General features: G+C 43.8%; 1 protein-coding gene and 1 long non-coding RNA gene across 2 annotated transcripts in view; one reads left to right on the top strand and one right to left on the bottom strand.

The window, feature by feature from the left end:
- LOC113830783 overlaps positions 1-10847 on the bottom strand; it is an 11107-nt gene extending 260 nt beyond the window's left edge. Inside the window, exons 1-3 of the long non-coding RNA XR_003481243.1 lie at positions 10651-10847; positions 1843-2527; positions 1-889 (exon numbers count right to left, since the gene is read on the bottom strand). The exon at positions 1-889 is cut by the window's left edge and continues 260 nt beyond it. This is a non-coding gene — a long non-coding RNA (uncharacterized LOC113830783). The remainder of the gene's footprint in view (positions 890-1842; positions 2528-10650) is intronic.
- Positions 10848-12383: 1536 nt separating this feature from the next.
- On the top strand, positions 12384-14173 carry C1H4orf3 (chromosome 1 C4orf3 homolog). Its single transcript, XM_027395648.2, has 2 exons — positions 12384-12719; positions 13421-14173. Coding segments are annotated over exons 1-2 (204 nt in total). The 5' UTR covers positions 12384-12516; the 3' UTR covers positions 13422-14173.
- Positions 14174-15837: the final 1664 nt, after the last annotated feature.

The raw sequence follows: 15837 nt of genomic DNA, 5'->3' as shown, positions 1-15837 counted from the left end.
TACATCTACATCCCTGGCCCTGCATAGACAGTATTAGTCAAGATATTCATATTTTACAGAACCTAGAACCTCACTCAGTGTAACACTAGGATAGTTTCACAATTGTCACGAGCCCATGACTCTTCTTACTAACATAACCCACTAACTGGAATCATACAGAGCAGGCTGAGAATAGTTCATTCCCTTCCTTCTTTTTGATTATTGTTCAAATGTCATCTATTTGGTACCATTTCACCTCTCTAACCTTGTCTCAGAAACAAACAGCTCTACTGCCCACATGACAGGAGACACAGATTAATGTATCTCTCAACCCTCTTCAGAAAAATTTACAGCAGTCAGAGACCAACATACTGGCCAAAGTGCAGAGAACTAGGGCCTGTGGAATGTTCACCCCTAAATGAAACATCCATGCTGTACCCTCTCTTCCCAAGGTGCATGGATCATTGCTGAAGAGGGGGAGGGAAGTCTGGGAGAGTAAGAGGTAGTCAATAAGTAAATACAAAGGAACTATGTTCTCCTGACACAACAGGACAGCTGTCATGGTTATGACAATATGCACAGGCCCGGTGTATGTCTATGGAGGCATTTTCTTGACTGATGACTGATGTGGGAAGGTCCAGCTTACTGTAGATGACACCATCCTTGAGCAGGTTGCCCTGGGTGATCCAAGAAAACAGTCTGAACAAGCCATGGGGAGTTAGCCATTAAGCAGCTTCTCCTTCAGTTCCTGTCTCTAGGCTTTTGTCTTGGTTTCTCTCAATGGCCCAGTATATGAAAGGCAAACACATTTTTCCCTGTCCAAGTTGCTTTTGGTCATGGTCTTCATCACAGCAATTGAACCTAATTAGTCTTCTAGGGCGGACCCTTTATCCCGAGGGAAGAGTCACTTCTGAAAAGAAAGTTGTTACAATAACTACTGTTTACCTGGTAATGGTAAAGCACAGACAAGCTGAAGGCTGCTGAAGCAATTTATGGCTCTGCTCATTGTTAAATCAGAAACCTATATTATTTTTTATAATTATATATTATGAGTTTATAATTTATAAACTATAAATTATGAGTTTATAATTCATTTAGTGTCCATTTTCTGTGTGTCATTGTCTGTCTCTCATGTTTTTTTAAGGCCAAGAAACATCTTTCCAACCTTAAAAACAGAGATGCAGTGCTCCAACTTAGGTGAACACAGTCCTGCCTGCCCACCCATCCACACTGTATAAGAAGGAAGTCTGTTGTTTTTCTTCTGAATTCCAAGACTACCCTAAATGTGCAGATTGTTAAAGGCAGTGGAGACAAGATCTCACTTTGTGACTTACACTAGCATAGAACTCACTAGCCAGGCTTGCCTCAAACCCACAGCAACCCATACTTTAGCTACCTCTGTTGTTGGGATTGCGGGCATGAGTCACCACACTCTAATATATGAGTATTTTTTTCACACGAAATCCTCCTGGAAACCTAGCAGTCTATACACTCTTAACTCCATTCTGTGTGCTTGGGTCAAGGTTTACTAGCTCCTTCTTAATCCAGGCCAAGAGAACTTAAACTCCTCTGGTCCACTAACTCTTTTAGACAGTAAAAGAGAGGCATTTTCGGAACTGGCACAGGTGGTAACTGCAGCAGCACCTTAGCGTCTTCAATCAGATCCCCAAACATGTAGATGCTTTCCTGAGGTCCAGCCATGCCACCTCAGCCTCCTGCTCTCGTGTTTCTAACTATGTAGGGAGATCTAAATTGGAGCATGGGGATGGGGAGGGGAAGAAGATCTTACTGTCCTCTACCTCCCAAGACCCCACGACTCGCAAGCTTTCCCATTCTAATTGTTTCAGTCTCTGAAAACTTTACCTTTTGAGACATGAAGGGATTCCATTAAGTCACAAACATCAGTACGAATGGATCCTGAACAGGGAAGGCTGTTGAAGGCTATGTAAGTCTTGATAAGCCTTCAGGATGGTGGGGGCTGCCAGCACCCTCGGGACTGCATGGCAGCTCTGAGAAGCCTGAGAGACACAGATGGAGATGAGGGGTCAGAGGAGGAGTCTGCAGAGCACTCAGTATCTCTCGAAGGAAAGGGGCGGGCAGGTCTTGTGGGACAAAAGACGGCAGAGTGGAGCTGGAAAAGAAAGGTATGGGCTCAGTATGGGAGAGCAGCTCTGGGGACAGGTCTTTGCTAGGGCGGGGCCTGGATCTGCCAGGAGGTTTGGGACAGCTGGCCTGCCCTGGAGCATGGAGCCAGTGCTCCTGCTGCTTGTGCTGTTTGCCCTGCGTGGGCAGTGGAGATGCCCAAGATGGTCATACAGGTTAGCTGCTGGGATGGCTGGTGCGTGGGAGGAGAGGTATGTAATGGCCTGGAGCTCCCAAGGATCCTGCCGCAGGACGCCCCGCCCAGCCACAGGATCAGCACAACATCTCTCTGACTCTGGGCAATAGCAGCATATCCTAGAAGAGTCTCAGCAACACTGTTTCTGGTGCTTCAGATACCGGAAACCTTGAACCAGATGTAGCAGGTCTTTCTTTGAACGACCAGCTCCTGAAAAATGACACGGAGAATTTTATCAATTATGAAAACTTAGACTTATCTTAGGCTTGTTCTCAACTAGCTTTTAAAACCTAAGTTAACCCATTTGTATTAATCAATATTCTGCCATGTGGCTCATTACCTCTTATCAATATTGTACATCCCATTTCCTCCAAGTCTCACTGGTGAATCCCATGTGCCTCAGATTCTTCCCAGAGTTCCTCTCTCTGCCCAGACATCCTACCTATCCTCTCCTGCCTAGCTATTGGCCATTCAGCTCTTTATTAAACCAATCAGAAGATGCCTTCTGATAGGCAAGTGAGGTAAAGCAGAGACATCCTAATGCAGTGTGATCAAATACCAGCAACAACCCGACAAATGACTCCTTGCAGTAAGGATTTGCATGCAGGGTTGTTTGGGCAAGAAAGGTATATACTGTGTGACATACAGCAGTTTGCAATGTCAGTCTGATGCAGAAATGTGTAATGGTGAGTTGAGGTGAGGATAATGGCGAATGTGCCCATGGGAGAGAGAGGTGGCCGTAGAGGTGAAGTGGCAGCGGCAACAGGCATGGGAGCCAGTCTGTGGTGAACAGGGGAGCATGACATTGCTAAATAGGGCAGACACGGTGGTGTGCAGTAGCCTGGAGCTCATATGGCTCTGTCCCCTAAATGTGCTGCCCAGGCACCTGATTGCCCCAGCTCTGAGCAAGGGCAGGATGTCTGAAATGGAGAATGTTCATGTTCTGGATTGGGCCTCCTTGAAAGACTTCCAAGGTCTATGTTGTCACCAGCCAGAGGTCATGTGGATCTCCACGTGATCCTTGCTGCCTCCAGAGGCCATGTTGGTGTCCATGGTATATGGTGCAGCTGGGAGCTATGCTTGCATCTGTGGCCTGAAGTGCCACCAGAGACCATGATAATGTCTGTGGGCCCTGTTGCTGCTGGAAACTATATTGATGTTTGTGACCCATGCTGTGGCCAGGGCCACGGAGGATGTTCATGGTCTGTGCTGCAGCTGTAAATCCGTGCTACTGATGGCTGTTACAGGCAAGGAAGCTTCTTTTGCAGGGATATTGATGACTGCAGACTCATAATTGAGAATGAAAGACACTAAAGGCTTCTGTGACAACCCCCACCCCCAAAAGAAATAAACACTCTAGACAGGAAACTATTGAAGAGAGTCCTTAAAACTTGCATAAAGTCAGGGGGAGGGACAGACTTGTAATTTGCAGATCTTAGGAGGTGGAGGCAGGAAGATTAGAAATTCAAAGGTCATCCTTGGTTACAGAGAAAGTCAGCAGCTAGCCTGGGATATTCGAGCAGGTTTATGCCTCCTGGTCTAGCCAAGTGTCAGAAAGTCACCCTAGGTGCCATTTCCAAACAGTGAAATAGCATCGCAAGGCCCCCAGAAACATTGGGCCATAAGCACAAGCAGAAAATCTTAGGTAACTTTCTCAGAATTCTGAAAATGTGTATTAAATAACAGAACTAAAGAGAGAACTTAGGCAAAACTTCCTAGAACTGTGATGTACAACTTTTACTGGATAGAAATTTAGTCAGAAAAGCAAGAGAGGAAAAAAACTGCATCTGAACCCATGCTACAGGAAAGGGGCCAACAGAACCGTGGGAAAGTCTTCACATAACAACAGCTGAGTGCACATGCTTCTCAAGTCCACACAGACTGTTCTGTAAGATACACCCTTGAGCAATCTCTACTCTCAAGTGCCAGTAAATCTGATATGAGAAACACTAAACTAGTTTGGTTTTAAATACCTTTTGCATGTTTTCTAACTTCTTTAAAAAAAGAAAACTAACTTCTAGTCAATGAATTTTTATTAAGAAAATTGAGAATATATGGATAAGTTCAAAGAAGCAAATCATTAGTGATCCTATTTTCCAGATATGACTGCTATAAGTACATTGACATTTCTCATATTTACTAGAAGTGCAGTTCTGGTCAATATTTTATATCATCTTGGCATCCATTTTCTGTCTCTAAATCAGGCCAATGCTTTGTCTGATATTAGAAGACTTGTAGACAGAAGTTTCTGTCCTGGCCTGTCCTGCAGCTGTTCAGTCCCAAATAAACACACAGAGGCTTATATTAGAAACTGACTGGCCTATTGCTCAGGCTTATTACTAACAAACTCATACAACTTAAATTAACCCATAATTCTTACCTATGTTTAGCCATGTGGCTTGGTACCTTTTCTCTGAACAGCATTCTCATCTTGCTTCCTCTTCATCTGGATGGCAACTTATGTCTTTGCCTTTCCTCTTCCCAGAATTCACCTAGTCTGGTAGCCCTGCCTATATTTCCTGCCTGGCTACTGGCCAATTAGCATTTTATTAAACCAATATGAGTGACAAATCTATACAGTGAACAAGAACATTATCCCACATCATTTTTGTAGAAGGAGTTCTTAATTGGTCTAAATAATAAAAATCCAGAGTCAGATATAGAGGAAAATGCTGACAGATCAAAGAGAAGAAAGAGCAAGCCAAAGCCACCTTTTACCTCCTTGGTGTCTCAACAGACAAAAGAGCAAGTTCCTGTTTTTTCCCACTTATATCCTCTCTCCTCCTAGCCATCTCACTTCCTGTCTGTGCCCAGCCATCTCACTTCCTGTCTGTGCCCAGCCATCTCACTTCCTGTCTGTCTGTACAGACTTCCAGACCTCTCTGGTTAGCTAATGGCGAGTTCCACCCTCTGATCTTCAGACAGGCCTTATTTGTCAAAGACCACTGTATAATCTTACGGGATAGGATGTGTCACATATTGAATCATCTTCCGATATCTGTCCATAGTGACTAGATCTCCAAAATCCCTCATAAAACAATGAGTTGAGTTTTTAGCTGATTTGCATCATGAGAATTCACCTTGTGAATTTTAAATATCTTTTTCATCTGTGCCTATCAGTTAAACATTGCTGTACTGTAATTGTTTCTATACTTTAAAAATTAGGAAGACATCTTCTTTATTTTGAAATATAATCTCGTGTGGATCTCTAAATATAGACAAAACTTAGTTCTTATGGTAGAAATCTATATGGTGTATATTTGGAAGCAGAGAGAGGAAAGAAATTATGTAACTCCTTCACAGCCCATTCTTCTCAGTAGTGCAAATACACAGCTATTATGCAGAACCTCATAGCTTTGTGACTGTCTAAAGCTCCATTGTTCTTTTTGATGTGCTCAATCAGCTTTACTAATTAGCTGCATGACTATTGCCTCTCTCTGTTATGGCTTTGTAGACATTTCTTGACATACTATTAAGTAGAAAGTATTTACAAAAGTCAAAGGAGGGAAATAATTAAGGGCTAGGGATGTAAACCAGTGGTAAACACTTGCTGAAAAATCTGGACTCCAGTTTTGATTCTTAGAATTATCCAAAAGGGTCCCTGTGAGGATTGAATTAGTATATATTAATTGATAGTACTTGGGTAAACCTCAGAAAGTATCCCCACTAAGAATGACAGATCAGTTGCATCAGACCCTGCGGTATTATTATACTATAATGTTTTAAAAGAGATTGTAAAAAGTATGTTTGGGCAGGATTATTTTAGGCATAGCAGGATATAACAAAATATAATTGGGTAAAAATTAAATTAAATATTAAATATCTTCCATTTTTCGAGGCACTGTTTGAGGAACTGTAGATGGTGCCAAAATGGTAAATCTACCATCTCCCCCACTGAAGAGCAGTCCATATCTAAAAGGGAAGACAACTGACATAAACTGGATGGATGCAAACCAGGCATGTCTGCATTCCTAGCGCCCAGAAGGGTAAGGCAGGAATGTTACTGGAAAAGGTCTTGAGCGTGTTCTGTGATGTGATATCTGATAGGGACTCCCAAACAGTGGGGCTTCCTCCTGGCCCCAAGGGTAGGCACAAACCACACCCAAACACCTGTTTTCTCAGAGAGATTCTTCATTAAGCAGGGAAGAAGGTTAAACTGGCTGCTTTGTCACTCAGACAGAAAACAGCAGCAAATGACCTTGCCGGTGTCATTCTTAAGAAGAGAAAAAGAGATGTCTGTGTTAGAATGGGTTAGGATGCTGTGGTAAAGGAGCTAGGGCATGGGGGAGGAGAGGAAGGGGTAAGGTAAAGGGGGAGGGATATTTGTCCTGGAGGAACAAAGGACTGTCTCTGGATAGAGGGGAGACAGATGTGGCCCATAAGCAAATGGCCATTTACAAAGAAAGGTAAAAGGGGAAACCCTGTGTTAGGATGAGGTGTTTAATTTTAATTGGACATGTTAATTAGGTGAGCCAAAGGGGTTTTTTGATTATTGGACTTCAATAGTCATCCTCAGGTGGATATGACCAAACAAAGGAATAAATCTTGGTGGCTAGCTTTAGGAATGTAACCTAATGGATTTTTAGCAAGGCAGAGGAAATGGGAGAGAAGAGTAAGGCCTGCCAGAGCCACATGTTTAGGTGGCTAGTGTCCCTTCAATATTCAGGTTCTGTGGCTTGTGAATAAAGAATAGAACAAGACATGGAGTAGGGCTGGTGAGACAGTTTAGCCAGGAATGGTGCATGCCTTGCAAACATGACAATCCAAGTAAGAGCTCTTGAATCTGCACACAGTGGAAGGAAATAATTGATCTACAAAGTTGTCTGTTACCTCCACATACGTGGTGTGGCATGTACCACTGCTACACATGAATGAATGAATGAATGAATGAATGAATGAATGTTCTTTTGCAGTAGTAGTAGTAATAGTGGAAAACGTAGATAAAAAAAAAAAAAACACAGTATCCACTCTAAAGGATAGGAGTAGACTCTAGGAAGCATATATCTTAAGAGCCATCTTGTGCCTCCCAGTGTTATTCTTTTGTTTAAATTAGAGATGAAGAGCACAAGATGAGACATGAGACTATTAGACATATTAACCAGTATATTATAGGCCCAGCAGAATAGAGAGACTAAGAAAGAAGAGAAACAGAGCTAATGGCTGATTGCCATGGCCAGTCACCATAGAGAGAGAGCATAGGTAGGAAAAGAGAAGAGCAGAGAGAGAGAGAGAGCGAAAATGGGCAGGGGTCCTTTGCACCTGTGTGCAGACAGTTCTCATGGAACCCTGGGCTTACCCGGTACTGCTTGAGTGGATTCTGACAGGTAACAGAGGCAGGCCAGCATAATGCCTGAACCTTTCACCCAGTCCTAGGGCTCTTTACAAAATAGAAGGGAAGCTTTTCCAGAAAGTCATGGGCCTTTCTTTGGCTGTTGTAGGTGGCTGGTTTTTCTGTTTGTTGGCTGGGGCTTATACCTTCGGGCAGGGCAGTACAATGGATGACCTTTCTCCATTGTTGGCTCCCAGGTTTAACACACATAGTCATGAGAGTCTGAACTCATGTTCCTGTCTAAAGAGGATAGGGAAATTCGAGGCCAGCCTAAGTACATTGCAAGAATCTATTTTTTTTTTTAAAAAGGAACCGACAATAAACATGCACAACCAAGCAATCAAACAACAAAATAAAAAGAAAGAAAAAATAAACTGGCAAAAATCAAACCAATGCGTCAGACAAAAATATTAAGAAATTTTCAGTTTGAGTTGGATATAGAGAAATCTGCAAAAACAAAGATTTATCTAATATGTTTTCACAACAACAAGTGGTTGCTATAGAATTCAAAAGGAGATTTTAAAAAGGTAAAGGGAGGAAAGACATCTATGCAAATCCTTCACTTTAGTATCTTCTTTCCAAGAAGAAGCATGACATATGGAGCACCTATAGATGAGTTAATGGGAAGACTCTGCAAACGGCATGTTAGGTGAGATCAGTGTGAATTGCAGCGAGGGAAACTACGAAGCACTTAAACTGGATCCCAAAGGATGGGTAGGATTTAGACAGGAAGTGGGAATCACTGCAGTTTAAATGAATGGGATGCACTGAATTGAAGAGACCCTGGGGAAAAGGCATCTGACTAGGTTGGCTGAGGAGGGTGGTGCTGGGCTGACAACTGGGTATAGAGATGGGAGCTGCTTCCTAGTAAGAAGCTACAGTTTAAGTATGATGATTATGATGCTTGCTCTCAGACCAAGAAAACTATCCCCAATACATGAGATAATGAAATAATTGAAAGAGGTGCCAGAACATGAACAGTTGTGCCAATCAATGAGATTACTGTTGGCACAGGTACTGTGGTGATCTGAGTAAGAATGGACTCCATGGGTAATAGATTTGAATATTTTGCTACTAGGGAATGGTACTATTTGAATAGGATTAGGAATTATGGCTTTGTGGGAAGAAGTGTGTCACTGGTGATGGTGTGGTGTGTGTGTGTGTGTGTGTGTGTGTGTGTGTGTGTGTGTGTGTGTGTGTGTGTGTGCTTTGAGTTTCCAAAGCCCAGCAAGGCCCAGTCTTCTCTCTCCCTCTCCCCCTCCCCATCCTTTCCCCCCTTGTAGAGGGTTCACCGTAAGCACTGGAGAAACCAGAAATGTAAATCACATAGGGTTGTCTCCCCAGTGGAGGAGATGTATACCTGTTTTCCATCCAGAAGGCTGGGGACGGATATTGTAATAACCTGGTGACCTTTGCTATCTGCAGGGCCAGGCCCCACCCAAATCCCCCAGAATGTCTATTCCAGACCTTTAGCTTTGTTTCTCAGTCAACAGAGCCCATCCTTAGGGTAGATATCACACGCACTCTATGGCCTGCTGAATTCAGTCAGAGACTACACCAGATCCTAGACACTTACGCTATAGACTCCACCTTCATGGTAGTGATCACAAGTACTTTGCAAGAGTGTTGTTGTTTGTTTACTATTATTACTATCTGTGTGTGCTTGCTCACATGCACTGGGGGTGGGGTGGGGAACATGTAGGAGTCTCTTCTCTCCACCCACCACATGAGTCCTGAAGACTAAAAGTCATCAAACTTGGCATATCCAATGCCTTTACTATTTAAGCCATATTGCCATTCCTACTTTTTTGGTTTTTAAATAAAACTTTTAACCAATGGGCATAGCAAATTCCTTCTTCAACATACTCTATGTTCATTTCTATCATGAGGAGTAATCAGAAATCAACATAGTTAATTCTGAAGAAGAGAAGGATCCTGCAATTGGATTTAATATAAATGTCTCTATTTGCATTAATTACTATCTCCAGAGAAACAACACCTCAATATGGCTATAACTCAACTCAGTGGCAAGGAGGCTTGGAAACTTGGAAACATTTCAGATTTTTTTTTTGTCTTTTGTCAGGCTATTTCCATCTTAATAAATTCAAGTTTTACCAGTCCGATTACAGTAACTAGGAACTTACCTTGCCAGTCATATGTATAATCTACCTCTGGATGAATCAGCAGCTTACTTATTTTTCTTAATTTCTGTAAATACTCAATATCATTTAAACCCAGGGATTTTCTAACCCACTAACAGCAGATAATCAATCTACAGGGCAATCTGATTAATCCTCAGGTAATGGCCCTCATTTTCACAATCTACAAGGCAAAGGATACAGTATTTTTCTTTACAGCTGTATCTTTGTCTGACCTAGTGGTAAACTGAAGTCCAATTAGCTAAGTGTATAATAATAGCATTAGGATACTGAATTTAGAGTTCACTTTATGGTTACTTTAGTAACCTTAAATGATTTTTTTTGCCCAATTTTCTATATCTATAAAATGATCCCAGCTTTGGGTTTTAAGATTTAATGGTAGTACATGTGAGAATACTCTATGGCTACATCTCCAGTAACAGAACCTACTCATAGGTCTATATTTAAAAAAAAAAAAAAAACAAACCCAAAACTCAGTAGTTGTAGTACAGCAATGGATAAGAATGCCTGAAATTTAATAGCCTGGCATATGACTCAGTCATTTTCCATTAGCATTCTTTCTAGGGCCTTGCCCAACCTTTGTATTGTCCATGCAAAAGCACAGCTCTCTCCTTAAAGGAAAACTGTTTATCCTAGAGCCACTTAAGAGTGGCCATAGCCTGGGAATACAAGATGTAGGTCACCTCCAATTCCATTTTCCAATGTGGAAGCAGTTTCATGAAGTCTTACCATTCTACAGAACAAAGAAAGTCAAAAATTTAAGGCAAGTTTAAAATACATTGGTGGGTACAGCAGAGAGGCAGAAGCGATTTGGGGGCAGCTTTTCTGTATGCCCAAGATGTTACCTGTGCTTTTAGTTGGAGCCCAGTGGGTGGCTCAGTGACTAGACGCCAATGGGTTTTTATCCATTAGTCTCAGGATGCTCTGACAGAGGTCAGAGGATTATTAAATGAAATACATACGTAATTCTCACGCTTTACCTTCTCCGATCCTTTTGAAAATCCATGGTTGTAATTATGATCTCCACCCATTGTTTCAAAGATTAAGAGCAACAAGCCCAGGACTGTACTGAAGGAACCAGCTTCCTTTTGGCAGCCATAACAGCCGAACACGTGCTTGCCATAAACCTGCCTTGGTCACGTAGAGGTCAGATGCCTGTCTCGTGACAAGGAACCTTAGTCACTTAGAGGTCAGATGCCTGTCTTGTGACAAGGAACCAATCGGAAGTTAGCTGGTGGCGCTATGCTTTACGACCCTGGGTGTGCTTTATGGACAAGTGCACAGCAATGACATGCAGAGCATAGCAACCACCCTGGGAGGGCCTATGGGCCATAACAACCAATTGACCAATCAACACAGGGCAAACCCTCCAAGCCTGGAGGCACACCAATCCTGAGCCTGTGTGTACCCTTAGACATTCCCCTTATGCTGCCATACTAAAGGAACCAGCTTCCCTTTCGGCAGCCATAACAGCCGAACAAGTGCTTCTATGACCTTGACCTAGTCACTAGAGGTTAGGTGCCTGCCTCGTGGCAAGGAACCAATCAGAAGTTAGCTGGTGGTGCTATGCTTTACGACTCTGGGTGTTCTTTATGGACAAGTGCACAGCAATGACATGCAGAGCATAGCAACCACCCTGGGAGGGCCTATGAGCCATAACAACCAGTTGACCAATCAACACAGGGCAAGCCCTCCAAGCCTGGAGGCACACCAATCGTGAGCCTGTGCGTACCCCTAGACACTCCCCTTACGCTGCCCTATAAGATCTTTTGGGAGACCCAAGGAGCCGTCTTTTTCTAGCCGTCTGCCATGGCGGGTGGGTGAAAGACCCGAGCTAATATGGGGTTAGTTCGTTAAATTACAATAAAGCCTCGTGCAATTTGCAGCAAGCTCTCGAATCCGCCTGGTGATTGGGGTGACCGCGAACCTGGCCTGAGACCCTGGATACTTGAGTTTTCGGGGGTCTAACAGTACGAAACCACCCACGCAACCCTTCCTAATACATAAGAAGAAGGCTTGCAGGTATTGGAGAGATTATGCTACCGGGGCTGCTGTCCAGCCTTTTGACATTGCCACACCATGTTGTTATTTACAAAGTTCACACTGGAGAATCTCACGACCCATTAAAAAAAAAAAATCCCCAGGCATGCTCATGCTTATCACAGACTACGAATTTCGTGCGTGGGCACGGCTGCAACCATTCGATTGCAGTTCCTGAAGTTCAGAGAAAAAGGGTTGTGACGACTCGCTTTCTAGAAACCGGGAAAACCTGTTCGCCACTGTGCCTGGCAGGGCAGGCTACGTGAGACATCGCACCTTCGCCTCACGAGTTCCCTGAGGCCCAACCAGGAAGCGGAGGGGGCGCGGGGCACAGAGCGCCTGCGCGAGCTTGCGGAGGCGGAACAGGGCGCCTGCGCGAGGTTTCGCAGCGGGCCTCGGCGGTTCGCGCGCGTTCCCGGGGAAGCGGAACCAGGCGGCGCGCGCGGGTTCCTAGAAGGTTGGGGCGCCTGCGCGCGGTGGGCGAGGCGGGGCAGGGCGCCTGCGCGCCGCCCGGGAGGCGGGGCGGAGCACCCGCGGGGTAGGCGTGGCCGGCCGGAGTTGGTTGCTAGGCTGCTGGGCGGCGGGGATTGAGACTCAGTGCTCTCGGGTTCGCCATAGCGGAAGTGCGGGGCCGCGCGGCTGTTAGGTGCGCCGAGCTGCAGCGCGAGGAGATGGAGGCGAACCCGGCGGCCAGTGGGACCGACGGCGTCCGCGAGCGGGGAGGCCCGTCCGGAGCTGGCGGGAGGGAGCAGAACCGAGAGGAGCGGCCTCAGTGCGGGACGAACGGGCTCCCGAAACACTCCTACTGGCTGGATCTCTGGCTCTTCCTCCTGTTCGACCTGGTGTTGTTCATCTTCGTGTACCTCTTGCCCTGGTGAATATCCAGATCGAGGGCAGAGTTGAAGTGCCTAGAAACTGGGGACTGCTCCAGTCTTCCCGGGGAGGCCGAGCCGGGCGGTGCAGCTGGGAGAAAGCGACAGTGGTCTGTCTCCCTTTGCACCCTTGCAGTCTTGAGTTCCTGAACCACCGCGAAGGAACTGAAGTTAACTTCTAGAAACTTTTATCTGTTATTAGGATCTATAGTAAATTAGTAGGTTGTGACAGATTAGGTGTGATTTGGGTATTGTGTACGTATGTGTGTTTGGCCAAAAGCAGGCCATGTAAAACGTAACATGTCCCAACCTTGTCATAAAATTTATGCGGATATGTTGATTATCTTCCGAAGTATCCCTATTCCTACATCTGTCAAAGGAGTATCAAACTTCTCTCTCTCACCTCTCTCTCTCTCTCTCTCTCTCTCTCTCTCTCTCTCTCTCTCTTTCTCTCTCTCTCTCTGATAACTTATTCAACTATTTTGGTAGAGATAGACATTTCAAGAACAGCAATTTATTTATTTACTTGTTCTTACTGTCACCTCTGGATAGAAAATCCAGAAAGACTTCATGAGCTAGGCCTTTTGTTTTTTCTTACCCATGTAAATTATGTGGGGATGGGCATATATTTAGCAGGCAGTTTGGCATTAAATGTCAAAATGAGCAGACGAAAGAAATGTTAATCAGTTTTTGGTTTTTACAGACTGCTTTGCCGAGACATCAAGAATGTGCTTTTCTGGAGTGAATCCTGAATACAGACTTACTGAATGAAGAGGATTTCCAGCAGCTGAATTTCAGACCTCTAACCTTGTTCCAAGCCTGTTTTTAATGCTTGAATTAATGATTGTAGCTAAATGATACATATATAATATATATTTTTAATAATGCCTATAACTTAAGTACTTAAGGGAAATTCATGTGGAATTTACTCATCCTACAGCAACCAGGCCCCTCCCTATTAACCAGGCATCATTTTAGACACAGTGGTCAGCCACAACAACAACAAAAAATTCCTCTGTGAAGCTTACTTTCTTGAATATTGTTGTTTTAAAAATATGCTATTTTAAAATGCTTATTGTCTATGGTTAGGTAGGTAGCATTTATTCAGAAAGGCCATAGTCCCAAAGTAGCCACTGTAAGTACTTTGGAAACTGTTCCTTTTTGTCCTAAGACTTGGGTAATTAGAAATTGGTTACAGTGCTATTCAGTGTATGAAAACTGCCTAAGATATTTGGGGGGTGGGGTGCGCTTCTATCTATAATTAAGTCATAATATTTGGTAAACTGTTAACTGTTAGTCTTCAAGATATTGTTGCATTTGCCTGGATAACTTTTTGTAATAGAAGCATCTGTATTAGAACACAGAATGGCACTGAGTTTACCAGACTGTGTGACCCGATTTGTACCACAAACTAACTTTCTCTAATAAATGTTTAGTTCTGTCTGAACTGAATTTAGTTCCCCTGTGTCAGATTCTGTTGTGTTAAAGGAGGGAGGTTAAATAGTGCTGGGGAGACTTACTGTTAGGTCACAGGTGCACTTTATTCCTGAGCCTTGAGCCAGCCTACTACTGCTATCAGATACTCAGAAAATTTACAGTTTGGAGATCTTAAAATTTGGTTAATTTGCGGGTCACTTTGGGCTAAGGGGGCCACAACAGATGGTAAAACATTATTCCTCGGTATGTCTCTATTTCTGAAAGATAAACTAATATGCTGGGGAAATAGTAAAGATACTTTCCCTGATATGAGACCATCCAGTCCTTTTATAACCCGAATGAAAAGAGAAGGCAAGTCCTCTTTGCCTGTGACTTTTGTGTGGATGCCATCCTGGGATGAGTGAAGGTTGTGCTGAGCTTCAAAATATGACACTAGGATCTTCAGCATAGCAGGACTGTTCTTACCTTGGAGTTAGTCATCATAGGCCCCAGCTGTGACTGCTCTGAGTGTTGAGTACTGTGACACTGAACCTCTGCCTTAATGCCTCCCCTTAGCCTTTTAAAAGGCTTTCTCTTGACTGTCACCCATTGTAGCTGTACAGCTGTATTTGAACTCTCTATTCTTGACTTCATGTTTTTCCCCCTATCACCCAGGTTTATCAGCCTGTCAAGCACTTCTAGTTCTTAGTTCTCAGGCTTTCAGACTCTGGCCAGTCTCCCTGCTTCTCTGTCCTTAAAGTTTGAACTAGAACTCAAGTTCTAGTTCAGTGAATAGATAAAGACTTCTGAGTGTGAGCCAATTCCTCTTGCTCAATTTCTATCATCTATATCTAATCTATCATCTATCACTCTTTCAAGAACTCTGCCACAGTAATATATAACTAATTGGCACATAAGAAAAGCATGAAGGCTGAATCTCCTATAGATAAATTTTTTAGTAAACTATGATGCTCACACTTTGGAAATTACTAGAAATTTGTAAATGGAATTTAAAGGCAAGCTGCCAAGTTTGTTCCCATCAAAGACAGCAAAAGAGTAAGCTGGTGGCCGACTGACTGAGGAACTAGGTGAGTGAGTCTCTGCCCGCTCCTGACTCCAGCCCAAAACACCATACATCCCGACCCCCCCACCCCTCCCCACACCTGCCTGCGCCAGCTGACTTGGGCTGGACACGCCCAGGCAGGGAGGAGCTCCCTGCGCCCCAAATCTGCTAGCACCCCACTCTTCCATTCCGCCACCAACCGAGGAACTAGGAACTAGTAAGGAGACTACCAGGAGCATCAAGACCATCCAGAGTTGTGGACATTGAATTCCTGGCCCCCACACACCACTGGGCCACAAGAGGAGATAGAGAGACCCCACCTGCACCCACTAAAAGAAGATATGGGGAGAAGACAGAACAAGATTTCACTCAACAACAGAAAGACCAATATGACACCACCAGAATCTAGGGACTCCACTCCAGCAAGATCTGAAAAGCCCAACACAGAGCATGAAGATGAGATGGACCTCAAAAATTATCTCAGCAAGATGATAGAGACCTTTAAAGAGGAAACAAGAAAATCCCTTAAAGAAATAGAAGAAAAAGCAAACAAAAAATTAAATGAATTGGAGGAAAAGACAAACCAAAAAATCCAAGAAATAAATAAATCTCTTAAAGAATCTAAAGAAAGCCAAGAAAAA

The sequence above is a fragment of the Cricetulus griseus genome (genome assembly GCF_003668045.3).
Source record: "Cricetulus griseus strain 17A/GY chromosome 1 unlocalized genomic scaffold, alternate assembly CriGri-PICRH-1.0 chr1_0, whole genome shotgun sequence".
Lineage (NCBI taxonomy): Eukaryota > Metazoa > Chordata > Mammalia > Rodentia > Cricetidae > Cricetulus > Cricetulus griseus.
This window is presented reverse-complemented; position numbering and strand designations above follow the sequence as displayed.